The 14,841-nt window shown below is 51.0% G+C and overlaps 1 protein-coding gene and 1 long non-coding RNA gene across 5 annotated transcripts in view; one reads left to right on the top strand and one right to left on the bottom strand.

The window, feature by feature from the left end:
- LOC110300903 overlaps positions 1-4,697 on the top strand; it is a 13,200-nt gene extending 8,503 nt beyond the window's left edge. Inside the window, exons 2-3 of the long non-coding RNA XR_003837403.1 lie at positions 1,219-1,442; positions 4,584-4,697. This is a non-coding gene — a long non-coding RNA (uncharacterized LOC110300903). The remainder of the gene's footprint in view (positions 1-1,218; positions 1,443-4,583) is intronic.
- A 2,142-nt stretch (positions 4,698-6,839) lies between these two features.
- The window catches only part of Ripor1 (RHO family interacting cell polarization regulator 1), a 28,637-nt gene continuing 20,635 nt past the window's right edge, over positions 6,840-14,841 (bottom strand). For all 4 annotated transcript variants that reach the window (XM_021170504.2, XM_029480758.1, XM_021170505.2 and 1 more), the window contains exons 2-22: positions 14,531-14,657; positions 14,263-14,415; positions 14,036-14,114; positions 13,619-13,642; positions 13,473-13,526; positions 13,209-13,361; positions 13,040-13,103; positions 12,911-12,954; positions 12,699-12,824; positions 12,059-12,207; positions 11,854-11,983; positions 10,357-11,769; positions 10,147-10,268; positions 9,161-9,293; positions 8,768-8,903; positions 8,480-8,641; positions 8,048-8,206; positions 7,746-7,942; positions 7,579-7,662; positions 7,395-7,485; positions 6,840-7,261 (exon numbers count right to left, since the gene is read on the bottom strand). In XM_021170504.2, coding sequence (XP_021026163.1) covers positions 7,164-7,261; positions 7,395-7,485; positions 7,579-7,662; positions 7,746-7,942; positions 8,048-8,206; positions 8,480-8,641; positions 8,768-8,903; positions 9,161-9,293; positions 10,147-10,268; positions 10,357-11,769; positions 11,854-11,983; positions 12,059-12,207; positions 12,699-12,824; positions 12,911-12,954; positions 13,040-13,103; positions 13,209-13,361; positions 13,473-13,526; positions 13,619-13,642; positions 14,036-14,114; positions 14,263-14,415; positions 14,531-14,657 — 3,698 coding nt within the window. In that variant the 3' untranslated portion in view covers positions 6,840-7,163. The remainder of the gene's footprint in view (positions 7,262-7,394; positions 7,486-7,578; positions 7,663-7,745; positions 7,943-8,047; positions 8,207-8,479; positions 8,642-8,767; positions 8,904-9,160; positions 9,294-10,146; positions 10,269-10,356; positions 11,770-11,853; positions 11,984-12,058; positions 12,208-12,698; positions 12,825-12,910; positions 12,955-13,039; positions 13,104-13,208; positions 13,362-13,472; positions 13,527-13,618; positions 13,643-14,035; positions 14,115-14,262; positions 14,416-14,530; positions 14,658-14,841) is intronic.

Here is a 14,841-nt window from a genome sequence, read left to right as displayed (position 1 = left end):
CTTTTCGAGACAGGGTTTCTCTGTGTAGCCCTGGCTGTCCTGGAACTCACTCTGTAGACCAGGCTGGCCTTGAACTCAGAAATCCACCTGCCTCTGTCTCCCAAATGCTGGGATTAAAGACATGCGCCACCACGCCCGGCCCCTCCTTTCTTTCTTTGTCTCTATATCCCACCTGATTTTGAAATCCTAGGCTCAAATTATCCTTCTCCCCCAGCCTGCTGAGTGCTAGGGTTCCAGTGGTGCACTGTGGCTAGGTGCTCAGCGTTTCCGCTTCTGTAGCAGCCCTCTAGAGAGGATGCTTTCCCTCCAAAGCTGCCTAGTGAAGAGAAGGGAGGAGATACCGCTAGCCCAGTACCTTGTGCCTGGAAAGCACTGAACCCTCACTCTCCTAATTCCATGTGACTTGTTTAGGAGGAACAAAAAGATTTCTCACCTGAAAGCTAGCTGAACACTAACTACTGCTTCACCTAAAAGGAAAAGCTGTCGTCAAGACTCATCAGACATGAGCAGAAAGTACTTTTAACCTCTGAGCCATATAGAAAGGGCTTTAATGATAAAATCTCATGCAACCTTGGCAGGCAGGTAGCAGAGATATTTGAGGCTGTGATGTGATAGTCTATGAGTATGTTAGAACCCAACTTCATGCCCTAGACAGAGAATGCTGAAAGGAGACAGGTGATGTGCTGAATTTTCAGGCTTTTCTCCACTAAACGTGTGGTACTTTCATCCTCAAAATGTTAGATGTTGCATTCTAGATAAGTGTAAACATAAATTGGGAAATTGAATATACGAAGCCCAGAGCTTGTAGGGATATATGTCCAAAGACATTTCTGTTACTGTGTTTAGAAACTGAATTCCACAATCTGGCCTGGAACTCATATGAAATCCTTCTGCCTCAGTCTCCCAAGTGCTAGGATTACAGGTATGAGCTATCTCTCCTGGCCTTGTAAGACATTTCTTTAAAAAAATGTGTGTATATGTTGTGTGTGTGTGATATGTATATCTTATATTTATTTTAGTTACATATATGCCTGTGCCTGTGCAAAACAATGCAGAGGTCAAGGGTAACTGGAAGGAGCAGGTTCTTTCTTCCCACCATGTGGTTTACAGGGATCCAACTCATGTTGCCAAGCTTGTACATCTCATGCCTTTACCCACTAAGTAATCTCAAGAGTCTAAAAGACATTTCTTGACAACCTTCTGTGTCTCTGGCTTTAGGTACCAGAGGTAAAGGGGATACATAGCTAGGCACCATCGCACCTATAGTCCCAGCATTCAGGAAGTGGAAGCCGGAAGATGGCAGCTTCAAGGTCAACTTGAGCTATATAATGAAGGCTTGCCTGAAACAAACCAACAAAAACAAGGAAATGCAGGCTGATCAGAGAGTAATTGCTAGGCTCTGTGGCAGACTCGCTGAATTCTCAGATAACTCTTAGAACCAGGTAAGTTGGTCTGATTCCATTTGTGAAAAAATAACAGGATAAACAAATCTGTAGGGGCAGAAAATAGATTTCTAAATGTCTAGGCCTATGCAGGGGCTGGTGGAATAATAGCTAAAGGGGAGAAACATTCTTTTGTGGGTAGATAAAAATATTGTAAAAGTTTGGCCATTTGTTACAAAACTGAATTTATCCAAAGCCATTAGGTTAGGCACTTTATTATAATACTGGGGATTGAACCGAGGGTTTTGTCTGTGCTAGGCAAACACTCCACCAATAAGCTACATTCCAAGTCTGCCCATTNTCTCTCTTTTTTTTTTTTTTGGTTTTTCGAGACAGGGTTTCTCTGTGTAGCCCTGACTGTCCTGGAACTCACTTTGTAGACCAGGCTGGCCTCGAACTCAGAAATCCACCTGCCTCTGCCTCCCGAGTGCTGGGATTGAAGGCGTGCGCCACCACACCCGGCTCACTCTCTCTTTTTTTTAACTTTATTTTGAGACTTTTTCATGCTAAATTACCCAAGATGGCCCCCTTGAGCTCACTTTATAGCCCAAGCAGTCTTGGAATTTGCAGTGCTTCTGCCTCAGGCCCCCAAGTAGCTGACATTAGACCCTTGTACTATCAGGCATAATTGAATTGTAGGCTTTATTGTTTAATTTTAAAAATTTGGTGGCTTCTTTTATTTTGTTTGAGACAGGGTCTCACTATGTAGCTGACTGTCCTAGAACTCACTTATATAGACCAGGCTGTCCTGAGAACTCACAAGAGATCTGCCTGCTTCTGCCTCACAAGTGCTAAGATTAAAGGTGCATGCACCATGCCCAGCTAAAAAATTGTTTTGTGGGACTAGAGAGATGGCTCAGTGTTCAAGAGCACTGACTGCTATTCCAGAGGTCTTGAGTTCAATTCCCAGAACCCACATGATGGCTCCCAACCATCTGTAATGGGATCTGATGCCCTCCTCAGGTGTGTCTGAAGAGAGCAACAATGTACTCACATAAAATAAATAAATAAACCTTAGAAAATATTTTAAAACAGAATCTCAAGTAGTCTATGTTGGCCTTAAACTTACTGTGTAGCTGAGGATGTCTTTGAACTGATCCTCCTGTCCTCGCCTCTTAAGTGCTGTGATTATAAGCTTTATCACCATGTCTAGGAGACTGCACATTTTAAGTAGTTGAACCACATAGTATGTGGGTTGCAAATAAAGCATTGTTTAAGAAGGGGGTTGGATGGGAAGTGAGAGCTCAGGGGTAGAGCACTTGGCTAGCAAACCCTAGGTTCAATCCGCAGCACTCAGGAGGCACAGGTAGGTGGATCTCTATGAGTTCAAGGCCAGCCTAATCTACAACACAATTTCTAGGACAAAATGAAAAGACTAAAAGACTCCTATTGGTCATCCTCAGACTTGTGTGGTGCCAGCTGCTTAGTAGACTCATCAGGGTAATTATGCATACACCAGAGGTAATTATGCATACACCAGAGGTTACAAAGGAAATAAGCAATTGCAGTGAGGTGTGATTAATACAATAGAGTGGAAGTATAGGCCAAACAGGCCCCAAGATCACAGTGTTACCCAGGCTGGTTTTGAATCACAGCAATCCTTTTATTACAAGCATTTGCTGATATAACCCAGTGAAGGTACAACGCCTAAAGAAAAGTATGTCTAAGTTGAAGGGTTTTAGGGGGTTGGCTTGAGCAAGGCTATGTAAGGGTGAAAATAATAGACCACAGGAGGAGTGGTTCCAGCCTCAGGTGTAGACAAGCCCTGCAGATAGCTCAGTGAAGCTCCAGGGCAGAGCAAGCAGTTCCAGTGGAAATGAGGATCCAGACTGGAATAGACAGACACAAAGGGCTCGTGAGCCAGGGTAAGTGGGCTGGGCTTTTCTCCCTAAAGGAAAGAAGGCTTATAGTGTAGATATGAGTTTTAGAAATCTTTGTGCATCGTGGAGAATAGATAGATCCAAGTAGTGCAAAGTAGGCTTTGGGCTGTTGAATTTGAAATGCTTTGGATGTTCAAAAGGAGACATCCAGTCTGTAGTTGGAGTCACAGAAGTGAAGTAAAAACTGAGTCACTGCCGGGCAGTGGTAGCGCATGCCTTTAATCCCAGCACTTGGGAGACAGAGGCAGGCAGATTTCTGAGTTCAAGGCCAGCCTGATCTACAGAGTGAGTTCCAGGACAGCCAGGGCTACACAGAGAAACCCTGTCCCAAAAAAAACAAAACAAAACAAAACAAACAAACAAACAAAAAAACCCAAAAAACAAAAAACTGAGTCACTGACATAAGCCTCAGCATATGCGTGGAGTCACGTGTTTCAAGAGTAGAACTCTGTGGAGTGACATTTAAGGGGTGCCTGAGGAGGACAGAAAGGTCAGAGAAGTGAACTAGGAACATAGATTGTTATTAGCTATAGCAAAGCAGTTGCTTAATCAGCTATCCTAAGTCAGCGTGTGCTGTATGTCCATATGCCTGGAATGTAACATAAAAGTCAGTGTTTACTATATGCCCATATGCCTGGAATGTAGCATACGTTCAGAGGCAGCTGGTCCTTGAATGTTAGCATCAACTTTAGACTATGGCTGTCACTGCAGGCCACTGACTGCCTGATTTTCTAAATGATACATTGTGCTTCCTTAACTTTCAGAAGAGGAGCTGGAGTCTTTCCAGTCTCACCTTCTCATATTACCCACATCCAGAAAAGCTTAGCCCAGCCAGCACCCATGCCCAGAGCCTTTATTTATTTATTTATTTATTAGATTTGTGTGTATGAGTATTTTGGTACATACATATAGGCACTGTATGTACGTGCCTGTGCCTATAGATAGTTGTGATATTGGGAACTGAACCCAGTTCCTCTGCAGGAACAGTAAGTGCTCTTAACTGCTGAGCTATCACTCCAGTCCCCCAGAGTCTTGGGCATGGGTAGTCTGCATAGTACACTCCTTTCTGAGGGGATGGAGAGAAAGCAGAGAACATCTCATGTGCCTGGTACTCAGCAAGTTGTGCCCACATACCAGACTCGTACAAGGAAGGCACCCCCGCTCTGTGGGGGAGACAAAGAAGCAGTCGTCTTCCCATGTGCCAGCCCATCTGCTTCCTTGCCTGCATAAACATGCTTTTTCTTCTTTTTGGTCACTGCAGCTTTGAATTCATGAGAAAGAAGAGTGTGAAACAAGAAGCAAAGATCAGGTTGGAAGAGGGCAAGAGGGGGGGATGGAAGGAAACCCTGCAGCCACCAACACAATAAACTGTATCCTGACCACTTCGGACTCCTCTTCTTCTTCTTCTTTTCTTTTTTCTTTTCTTTTCTTTTTTTTTTTTCAGTGTGCCACATGTCAATTTCCTCCGTGCAGAATTCTGAAGATGATGGCCAGGACATGGCAATGACCTAGGTGGCCTTAAATGATGAAACTCATAGAGACCCTTGATACCCATGACTCCTGATGGCATCGTAAATCTACTGCTTCCTGGGGCAGCAGGCTCCCAACAGTCCTAAATGTGAGCAGGAAGAACAAATGTCTCCCCAGCAGCCTAAGAAGTAAAAGGGTTCCGGGGCAGTTAACTGAGCCCCTTGTATGCCTTCCACAATCTGACAGACAAGACCTACACTTGGGCTAAGAGACCAGCCAGCTGGACTTCAGGTCATGAGCTGAGGAGAGGTCAAGTGGTTGGTTGTCCTGCACCAAATCCCAGAAGTCTTGAAGGGCAAAGGCCTGAGGGTCCCCCTGACCCTGATAGATCCTCACCTGGCTGTGCTCAAATTCTAGCTCCTATCCACCCTGGTCTCAACATTTCTCAGCTGGGACAGAAGCCCAAGCTCTGGCCTTAGGACCCTCCTTGTAGAAGACAGAGAGAGGGGTCTTGATCTTTCTGTTTTGAAGAGCAAGATTTTCGGTGACAGCCAGAATTGAGCTCATTTCCCCATCCTATATTTCTTGCCAGGCACTGTCCTACGATGTTGTTCTGGTCCAGTCACTGCCTTCACTTTCCTAAGACCTGCTCAGCTAGGGTTTAACTCCACTTTTCCACCACTCTGAGCATTCCTGACCCACCAGTGGGCCGATTCTGTGGCTTCAGGCCTGCAGGTATTCTACTAATGGTTCTGGGACTGAACTGACTAGCTATAGGTGGCATTGGTGTGGTCTGTCACCTAATTGTTTTATCTATCCCATTTTACTCCAGCTGACCATCCAAAAGCTGAACTGCCCTACCCTACCCTGCTATGCCGGTATTTAAGATCTGTCTGCAGGCCCTACCCCCACAGACCATAGTGAACCGCCAGCAGCCACTCACAGGTGTTTCCTGTTGCCGTTTCTTTTGCTCAGCATGGCCTCCCCAGCAGGTGGTGAGGGCTCAGGCACAAACCTCTTCACAGCAGTTCTAAAGCATTGGGGTAAGGCTCCCCAGGGATCTGGGTCACCCCACCCCCACCTCATCTAGGCAACTGTTGACATCTAATTGGCTCTTCCGGAGTGCTCCCCATTTCCCCGTGACAGCTTTGTGCACACAATGTCACACTGCTGTGTGCTATCACCTTAAGTAGAATGGGCTCAAGCTCATGCCCTTCCGCATGTCCAATCTCCTGGATACTAGAAATTGTGGTAGCAGAATGGAGGGTCCATTTTTCTAGCCATGGGTGTGGAACTCCCTCGGGATCTTCTTTGCAAAGTCCTGCCATGTCACCCTCAAGTTCCTCCTGAAGGTCTCCTAACCTGGGATAACAAACTCCTGTGCTGGAGGCAGGGAAGCCCTGTCTTGTGAGTCCTACTTCCTCAACACAGGTCTGCCGGCTGGGCTGTTGGAGGGGACACAGAGTTCACAGGTTTGTTATTACAGGGAAGAAGGTGCCTCAGGGAGGGGAAGACCTAGCAGTCTCGGTTCACAGGGCAGCCATCCGGGTCTCCTATTTCCCAGGCGCAGGCTCCTCCCCTCAGCAAGGATTTCACACCTCTCCTCACAACCTAAAGTTGCTTCTTGAGGTCCACTGCAGGAAGGAAGCTGCCTGGTCAGAAGGGTGCAGAGAGAAGCCTGCCCACTGATGCAGTTCTGCTGCCCCCTGGTGGCGACAGCTCAGGCACTTCTTGCGGCTTACTCCTTGCTCTCTAGCCACAGCTGCCCTAGCATAGTCAGTTAGAACCTGGTCTGGGCCAGCTGCAGAGCTTAGATGCACTCGGGCTATAGTTCCCGGTCTCGGCCGCAGGCTCAGCCTGCTCAGCAGTGCTAGTTCCCTTCTGTCTCTCTTCTCCAAGCCCAGCCCTGGACTCTGGGCTTCCTTCCACCAGGATTTCCAGGGCAAACACTTATGTGGTTGTCACAGCGTGGGTGTGGACACAACAGGGCCAGGAAGAGCACATCAGAAGGCGTTGGAGCAGAGGTTCGGGAGTGCACCAAGCCATGTAGGAAACACAGTTTGCTTTTTTTTATTTTCTGTAAAACTCTGTAAATAAAATACAAACCCAAGGGATGTGGTGAGGCAGGGCAAGCTGACCAAATGGCCAGGCCTCCGACACTGTGTGTGGCAAAGACTGTGCAGAACCGCGGCTGGGAGGCACTTCATTTCAGGCATTCTGCCAACCCCAGTGGTAACAAAAGAATATATTAGATTTTCATTGATAGGAATTTGTGGGGAGAGGTGACTGGAACCAGCCCTCACCCTCCCTGCCAGTGCCTGATGAGCCCTGAAAACGAGGGAAGGGACACTGGGAGCCGGCAATTAAGAGTTCAGAATGCTGTGCTGGCCATGCTGCTGGGCCCAAAGATGCAGGGCAGAGCATCCAGGGACTCCTCTAGCTGTCGATGAGCAGACTGTCCTTCCTCCCCTGTAATGTGCAAATATAAGGTCAAGAGTGGCCCAGGCATCTTCCAGGCCTGGCATCCCCTCACCCTACCCCCAATAGCCAAGATGTTCCCAAATCCCCTTAACTCGTGGTGTCTCCCACTTCCCAGCCTCACCGCACTGCTGCAGGCTCTGCCGGGCGGCTTCCCTCACAGCTTCTGTGTCTGTTTGGCACAAGTACACCAGGGGCTCAATGCCCTCAGGAGCCTATCAGCAAACAGAATATGGAGGCAGGTTCAGTGTAACAAGTAGAAACAGCCCTGAAGTGAAAGCGTTTGAGGCAGGTCGGCAGGGACTCACCTTGATACAGCCCAAAGCCAGGCATCCGGCCACTCGAGTCTGCATGTCCCCATCCTCCAGCTGGTCCAGGAAGCACAAGAGAGCCTGGGGATGGGTGGAATGGCAGACTTAGACACCAGGAGCCCACAACCCTAACCTCACCTCCAGGAAAATCCTGCCAAACTCACCCTTTCCCGGAAGACAGGACCAAGTGACAGGCTCCGAAGCTGAGTGCTGACAGCAGCCATGACTTTGTTGTTGCCGTGGACCAGCAGGGAGCTAAGAGCCCGAAGCCCATCCTTTCGCAGGCGCCCCTCCGGCGCTAACCTTAGGGCTTTCAGCACAACGGCCTGGTCATCAGAGTTCAGGTTCTGGACTAGTAACACTGAAAGAAGTAGTTGGGGAGGGTGCTTTGTTCTCCGCTCTCATCATTCACACCCTCAGGGCCACCCACAGCGCGAGCATTCTGTGGCCAGGGCCACCACCTCACCCTCCTCTGCAGTCTCTGTCACATAGGCATCCATGGAGGGGCTGTCCAAGGCTTCTACATAACTCCAGAATTGGAAGATGGTGAACTGCTCCCCTGGGCCTGGTTGGGGCCTCCTGGGCAGCTTCTGCCCCAGGGCATCTTCCAGGAACTTCACACACACTGCAAAAGACAGTACCACAGCCTGAGCTGGAATAGTCCCAGGCCTCTAAGAGGGACGACAATGCCCCCATCTGGCTCATGCCCAAGGATTCCTTGGCCGCCCTCTGGAGGGTCCCCGGTCTAGCTCATGCCCAGGGACTCCTTGGCCACACTCTGGAGGACACGGATTCTCTTCAGTGCTCAATTTGTCAGTCAGTATGGGCTGATGAGGACTTCCCTAAGGGAGCTGAGATGGAAGGAAGGGGCAGGTAGGTAGGCAGCCCACTCACTCACCAGCCTCAGCTAAGCCTGGCTGGCGCAGGGAGAGACGGGCACCGTACTGGCTGCAGAAAGTGAGGAGCACCCGCTCCACAGAGCAGATGAAGGGGCTGAGTCCCTCTGTACACTGGTCCCAAAAGGTCAGGAAGCCGGGCCGAGAGGTGGAGAACTGTATCACTGTGAAGGATGGAGAGAAGCATCAGCAGCCGAGCGAACCAGGCAGGGGGAGCAGGCGGGTAGATAGGATTAGGTTAGGCGGGAACTCCAGATGTACATCAAAGCCCAGGCCCACACAGCCTTTACCTTCCTGGGCAGATGTGGCAGAGTTCCCCCATAGCTTGCTGCGTTCACACACTTCCTGGAATACACGCGCTTCCCGCAGCAGCCGTTCCAGGGCCCAGGCCTCCTGGCAGCGCAGGGGTCCAAATGTGCCCAGTTTCTAGAGGACAAGGGTTGCCAAGTAGTTTAGGCTTCATGGCGAGGGTTGGGGAGGATGGGGGTCAGGAGAGTACAGGTCCCAGCATGCACTGGGAGAGGCCAAAGCAGGAGGAGTATGGGAGGTATTACATCTAATAGGCACCAAATGCCAGACCCTGGGGCATTGCAGTATAGAACTGAGAGGTTTCGAGGGTTGGATTGGAGTTCAGGGCTCCTTGGGGTAAGTGGCTGGGGGTGGGGAAGACATTATCCCCTCACCAGCAGGAGGCGGCTGCAGTGGTACAAGTGCTGGACCAAGGTAGCATCCAGGGCTGAACACCCTGTGCTTAGAGACTGGCCATTTGATGAGTCTAGTCTGTCCTCTGCCACAACCTCTGGGCTGCTTGTGTGCCTGAGAAAAACAAAGGGAATCAACACCCCGGGCCCCTAAGAGCACACATCACCTTCTGATCATCAGATTTTATTTTTATTAAGCTCCTCCTACCCAGAATGGAAGAACAACAGGAAGACACAGACACGAGGTAAGTTCACAGGGGACTTAGGGGAGAACGAGGCCTTAACCAGCAATGAGTAATATGGGTCTTTACAGTCAGTCTACTTTTTGCTACCTCTGCTAGGACCAGAGGGACTGCTGGGCCCGAGATGGGCGCCAGGATTGCAGGCGGGATGGTCTATGAAACGTGGGCTGTAAAGGACGCAGGGCTTGGGACTGGAACCTAGGAAGTCGTAAATGGAGGAGGGATCGGGTGCGACTCTCAAATCTGAATCGGTAAAATCTGTTCCAGGAATGAGAGCCCAGTGGCCGGGGCCTCCGGGAGAGTCGGGGTCTTGACGGAGGGGAGTGGTGCTGGAGGACACAGGGTGTATGGGGAGGCGCTGAAAGAGCTGCTTCACAGGGTGGGTCCAAGGTGAGGTCAAGGGAAAGAAGAGAAGCAGGAGGCTCACAAGCTGATGGGGATGTGCAGGGGAGGCAGACATTGCTGAGATGAACAGGGTGGCCAGAAACACTGGGATGGACAGAGTTGGTAACATGGACATCAAAGACACATGAGGTATGCCTGGAAAAACACAGCTATCCTACCACAAGCCCATCCTCATGTATTCTACCTGGTCCCACCTGGCCACTTCCCATCCTGCATTTCTCCCAACCCACCTGCTCCTCTGCCTTACATCGCTTTACCTCTTCCCCTTCATCTCTCCCTGCCCCACCAAGTTCCCAGTCTTGCCTTGCCTGACCGCCTCACCTGTCCCCAGGACCCTCGTTGTCTTCATCTTCATCATCATTGAGGAAGCTGAAGCTCTCCAGGGCATGCTCCACAGTGATGCTAAGACTGGAGGCCCGGCTTCGAGTCAGGCCTTGTCTCTGCTGGGATTGTAAAGAGGGTCAGAGCTACTGGCACTGGTTGGCAGCTGTCCCTGTGTGGCCTCAGCCCAGCCCAGTCTAGCCTCCTTACCATGAGCAGACTCTCCAGCCGAGTCACCTCCTGCTCCAGGCCCTGCAGCTCAGGAAACTGACCACGATAGTCATCAAGGGCAGACATTAGGGTCCCAAGAGCCTCTTCAAGCCTTCTGTCCCCAGCTCCTCCCGTTGCCTCAGGGACTAGGGCTTGAGCAACTGCGGCTACGTTATGTTCTGAATGTTGGGGTTCAGGGGCTATAGATGAGGGAGAGGAACTTGGGCTCTTAGGGATTTGTTCTGGGGAATCCGGGGCAGGGCTTGTGAGGGGTTTTGAACCAGAGCAAGCAAGACTCTGGTAAGAGGTGCAGGATGTTGTGGAGTCTGCTTTAGTGTAGGGAGGGGAGGCTGGGTGACTACAGGGCAGAGGTTCAGTGCCTGGGCCAGTGGATTCTGCAGAGGAGCTGGAGATTATCGCCACGTCTGTAGAAGGGGAGGGGCTTTCAGTTGTGGAAATGGGACTTGTAGTGGTCTGGACTGGGCCCACAGCACTGGTGGTATGAGTTGACATCTTGGCTTCTTGAGTAGGACTAGTGGTACTGTGGCCGGAGCTTGGAGTAGTGCAGGTGGGACTTACAGTGGTATGGGTGGGGCTTGGGGTAGTGTGTATGGGGCTCGGGGTGCTATGTGTAGGGCTTACAGTGGTGTGGGTGAGGTGTATAGTGGTATGGGTAGGGCTTGGGGTACTGTGAGTAGGGCTTGGGGTAGCCTGGGTTGAGTCTGTTGCATTAGGGACAGAGCCTGTGGAGGTGAGGGGAGAGGGCGTGGTTGTGTGGGCAGAACCTATAGTGGTGGAAGTTAGGCTTGGAACACTGTTGACAGGGCTTACAGCACTATATGCAGAGCTTGTCATAGTACGTGTGATGCTGGGCAACTCAGAAGGGGCGGAGTCTGTGGTTTTGTGAACCAAGTCTAGCTGTGTCGTTGGGGCAGGGTCTATAAATGTGGGGGCGGGGCCAGTTGTACTGAGGGCAGGACTTGTGGCAGAATGGCCATTGTTGAGGACAGGAGGAACACTACTGACACGCTCCACGTGAGTGGAATCTGGATAGACAAGCGGGCTAGGCCCTGGGATTGGGCTTTGTGAGTCCACAGCTTCCACGGCCTCAGTCAAGGCAGCATCCACGCTGGCCTCACTGATGTGGCTGAGAGTCCGGCTGTAAGGGGCATGCCCATTGACCAGGGCTGGGGTCATGGCTGGCTCTTCATCCATGGAACCAGACGACGTGAGGCTCTCTGGCCTTCGGAAGGCAACTTGGACAGGCAGGGGCTCAGGCTGTTGCACCAGAGGCTTGGGAGTTGAGTGTCGAGCTGTGCCAGAAAGCTGCGGGCTTGATGAATCATCTGATGATTCGGAGGACAGGGACCAGGCTGTCCCATTCTCTAGCTCCTCTTGTCGCCGTAACATGTTCTAAGAGAGAAAGAAGTGCATTTCAGGGTCACACCAAAAAGACCCAGGGAGATGGTAGGATCTGGGGCCTGCAGTTTGGCTCACATAAAAGGCCTGTTCTCGGAGCGAGGGTGTGTCTGGTGGGCTCTGGCTATACGTGGAAAATCGCTTGGTGACCGTGGAAGCTTTGTTGACTGTAGAAGCAGCTGAAGGCTGGTCATCCTTGTCAAAGGGACTGTGAAGGGAAAAAAGATGTTAGTTATGCTGCCGCCTTCCTTGGCCCTGCCCTGAGCCCATCGTGCCTACCAACCTCCATATGACTTCTAGGCTAAGCTTGATGGTGCCAAGATCATTGATATCCACAGCCACAACCTGGGGCAGGGCGGCAAACAGGTCCTTGGTCTCACAGGAGACACTGCCCACGACTACGTGGTTAGCCAGTCCCTTTAATTCTGTCACCTGTAGCCAAGAGTGCACGGAGAGGTCACACAAGTGTAGGGGCTTCAGGGCATTCAGAAATCTGAGTTTGCATAGAGGTTATAAGATAGTCACGGGGTCATGAGGCCATGCAGGTTACTTGAGGAGAAGAGTTTCTAGGGACCATAAGGGACGGAAGCAATCTGGGAACAAGAGTATCATGGAAATCCATGTTGGTATAGTCATTGGAATTACAGGTTCACAGCCTCATGGGAGTTCAGGAAACCAAAAATCCACAATGTCAGAATATCATAAAGGTCTCAGTATCAAAGTGATGAGGTAAAGGAATTACAAAGTTGTTTTCAAGGCCCACAGAAAGAGGACTATGGGAGCTAAAGAGGTCATGGAGTTACATTTACAGGACCATAGAGCTATAAGGGACCACAGAAATGAGAGATTGTCACAAGAAATTCACAGGATAACGGGGTTCACAGGAACAAGCTGTCTTATGGATCTGGTCAGAAAAAAATCACCTTGATAGACAGGAATTCTGTGAGTAGAGGAAGAAAGACGGTCTCTTCACTGTCCCACACCTGCTTGCCACTACTCTCTATCCGGCCTCGCAACTTCCAGCGCTGACGGCCATATTTCATGCAGATCTGGGGAGACAGGCAGGGTAAAGTAGCTCTCAGGACGGCAATTTGCTAAGCTTCCACCCCAGCTTTCTCACGCACAGCCCTCGTACCTCATATTGATCGCCCACACACAGCCTGGCGAAGCCAGCCAGCCCTGGGCACAAAAGGAGAAGATGAGCCATGCTGAGGGCCTTAAGCATCCCCACTCCTGCCTCTCTTCTGCCTCTACAACTCAGTACCTTTCATCCGGAGATGAAACTCGCCCAACTGTGCCTCCAGCTCATTCTCCAGAAGACACATGCTCTGGGAGGAGGGGAAGGGTGGATAAGAATGTGAGGGAATGAAGAACTAATCTTCCCTCAGCAACCCACACCTTGTGACTCTGCCACAGTGGTCCTCATCTCTCACCTCTGTATACTCTCGATGGCCTCGAGTGGCCTCAGCCAGGCTGTCTCGGGCCTCTCGACTCCCTGGGGACCCAGTGCTATAGGCACGGACCATGTTGTAGGCACCATCCCTGAGACGCCGCTGGACACAGTATGCTTCATACATCTCATCAATCTGAAAAGGTGACAATAGGGTAGAGGGAGGGGACTCACCACCGAGAACCGCTGGGGTTGTCCGGGATGATCTCCTCCCACTGCCCATGCTGCACGCATGCTGCACAAGTACCTTACTGGCATGGAATTCCAGTCGTCGAAGAAAGCGTTCAATAGACTTGACTTGCTAAGGGAGAGTTGAGTCAGAAAGAGCCTAAATCTCAGGACTCTCTCCTGAGCCAGCTCCCTTCCAACACTATTCTACATGCATACACTTACCTTGTCCAAGTCATACAGGAAGCCCTACAGAGGGAAATGAGAACAGATGCTTAGAAAGCAAGAGGAGGACCCCAGGAAGGTAACTGCCCATCCAGCTATTCTTCAGGATTCAACAGAAATGTTTCCTCATTTGACAGTCCTCTTCCCAGGAAGAAGGAAGCACCCTGGCCCTCTCCTATGCACTGCCATATAATCTCTTGCTGTCCTGGGTAAGGCCTGAACTCTCGCACTGGAAACTCTTGTGGATCTCAAGCAGAAGAAGTTAGGATAGAAACGCCTACCAGCTCACCTCAGAACACAGCCCAGTAACCATACAAGGCTGATTTGCCCAACCCCTACACTGTAGAGGGTTGATTTGCCCTTCCCCTACACTGTAGAGATGAGGAGTGGTCCAGGGCATCCCCTATCATTACTCACTAGGCGGGAATTCCTTTTGGACTCCTTTATCTGGCGCTGGAGCTTCTCCTGCTCCTGCTGATGCACTTCCAAGTAGGCCCTGGGGGAGAGGCAAAGGACAAGAGTCAACTTATCAAGCCTTAAGTGACAGTTGTAAGAAATGGGTGCAAGGCTAGAGAAGATTCAAACTTGCAGAGAGAAACCTCTGTGAAATCCTGGGACACTGCATTCAAGAGGAGATTGCTTACGTCAGTCCCCGCTTAAGAGCAGCGTACACCAGGTCCAGCCTCTCTGGCTGCGGCACCTTGGGAGCTGGATGGGCCACAGAAAACATCCTTGACACTCGGGAGAGCACTAGGGGCTTCCGTGGGGGCCCTGGTGGGCTGAAGACAGTGAAGCTCCTGAAGAAGAGACTGCCTTTAGAAAGGGGTGTCAACAAGAATCCCCCAAACCCTCACTACCCCAGTCCCAACCCCATCTAACTCTCTCAACCCCACTAAAACCCCTGCCGCGTACCTGGGCCCGCGCTCGTGGCTGCCGAGGACGCCTGCGAAGGACTGGCTCCTACTGACCCGGGCGCTGAGCAGGCGGCGCTGCGGCCGCACCGACAGGGACATCATGGAATGAGTTCGCGCGGGGCTCCCTGGGGGTGGCGGGGGTGTGTGTCCAGCACCAATCGGGTCCCTGAAGCCCCTTTCCCGTGACTGGTTCCCAGGGTTGGGGCAAGCCCTCCCTGGTCGCCAGGTACAGCTGCCCCAGTGGGTTCCAGCCTCGGCAGTCTTAGCCTCATTAGCCCCCGCGCTAATGACAGGGCAGTGGCAGGAGAC

This window comes from Mus caroli, chromosome 8 (assembly GCF_900094665.2).
Source record: "Mus caroli chromosome 8, CAROLI_EIJ_v1.1, whole genome shotgun sequence".
Classification (NCBI taxonomy): domain Eukaryota; kingdom Metazoa; phylum Chordata; class Mammalia; order Rodentia; family Muridae; genus Mus; species Mus caroli.
This window is presented reverse-complemented; position numbering and strand designations above follow the sequence as displayed.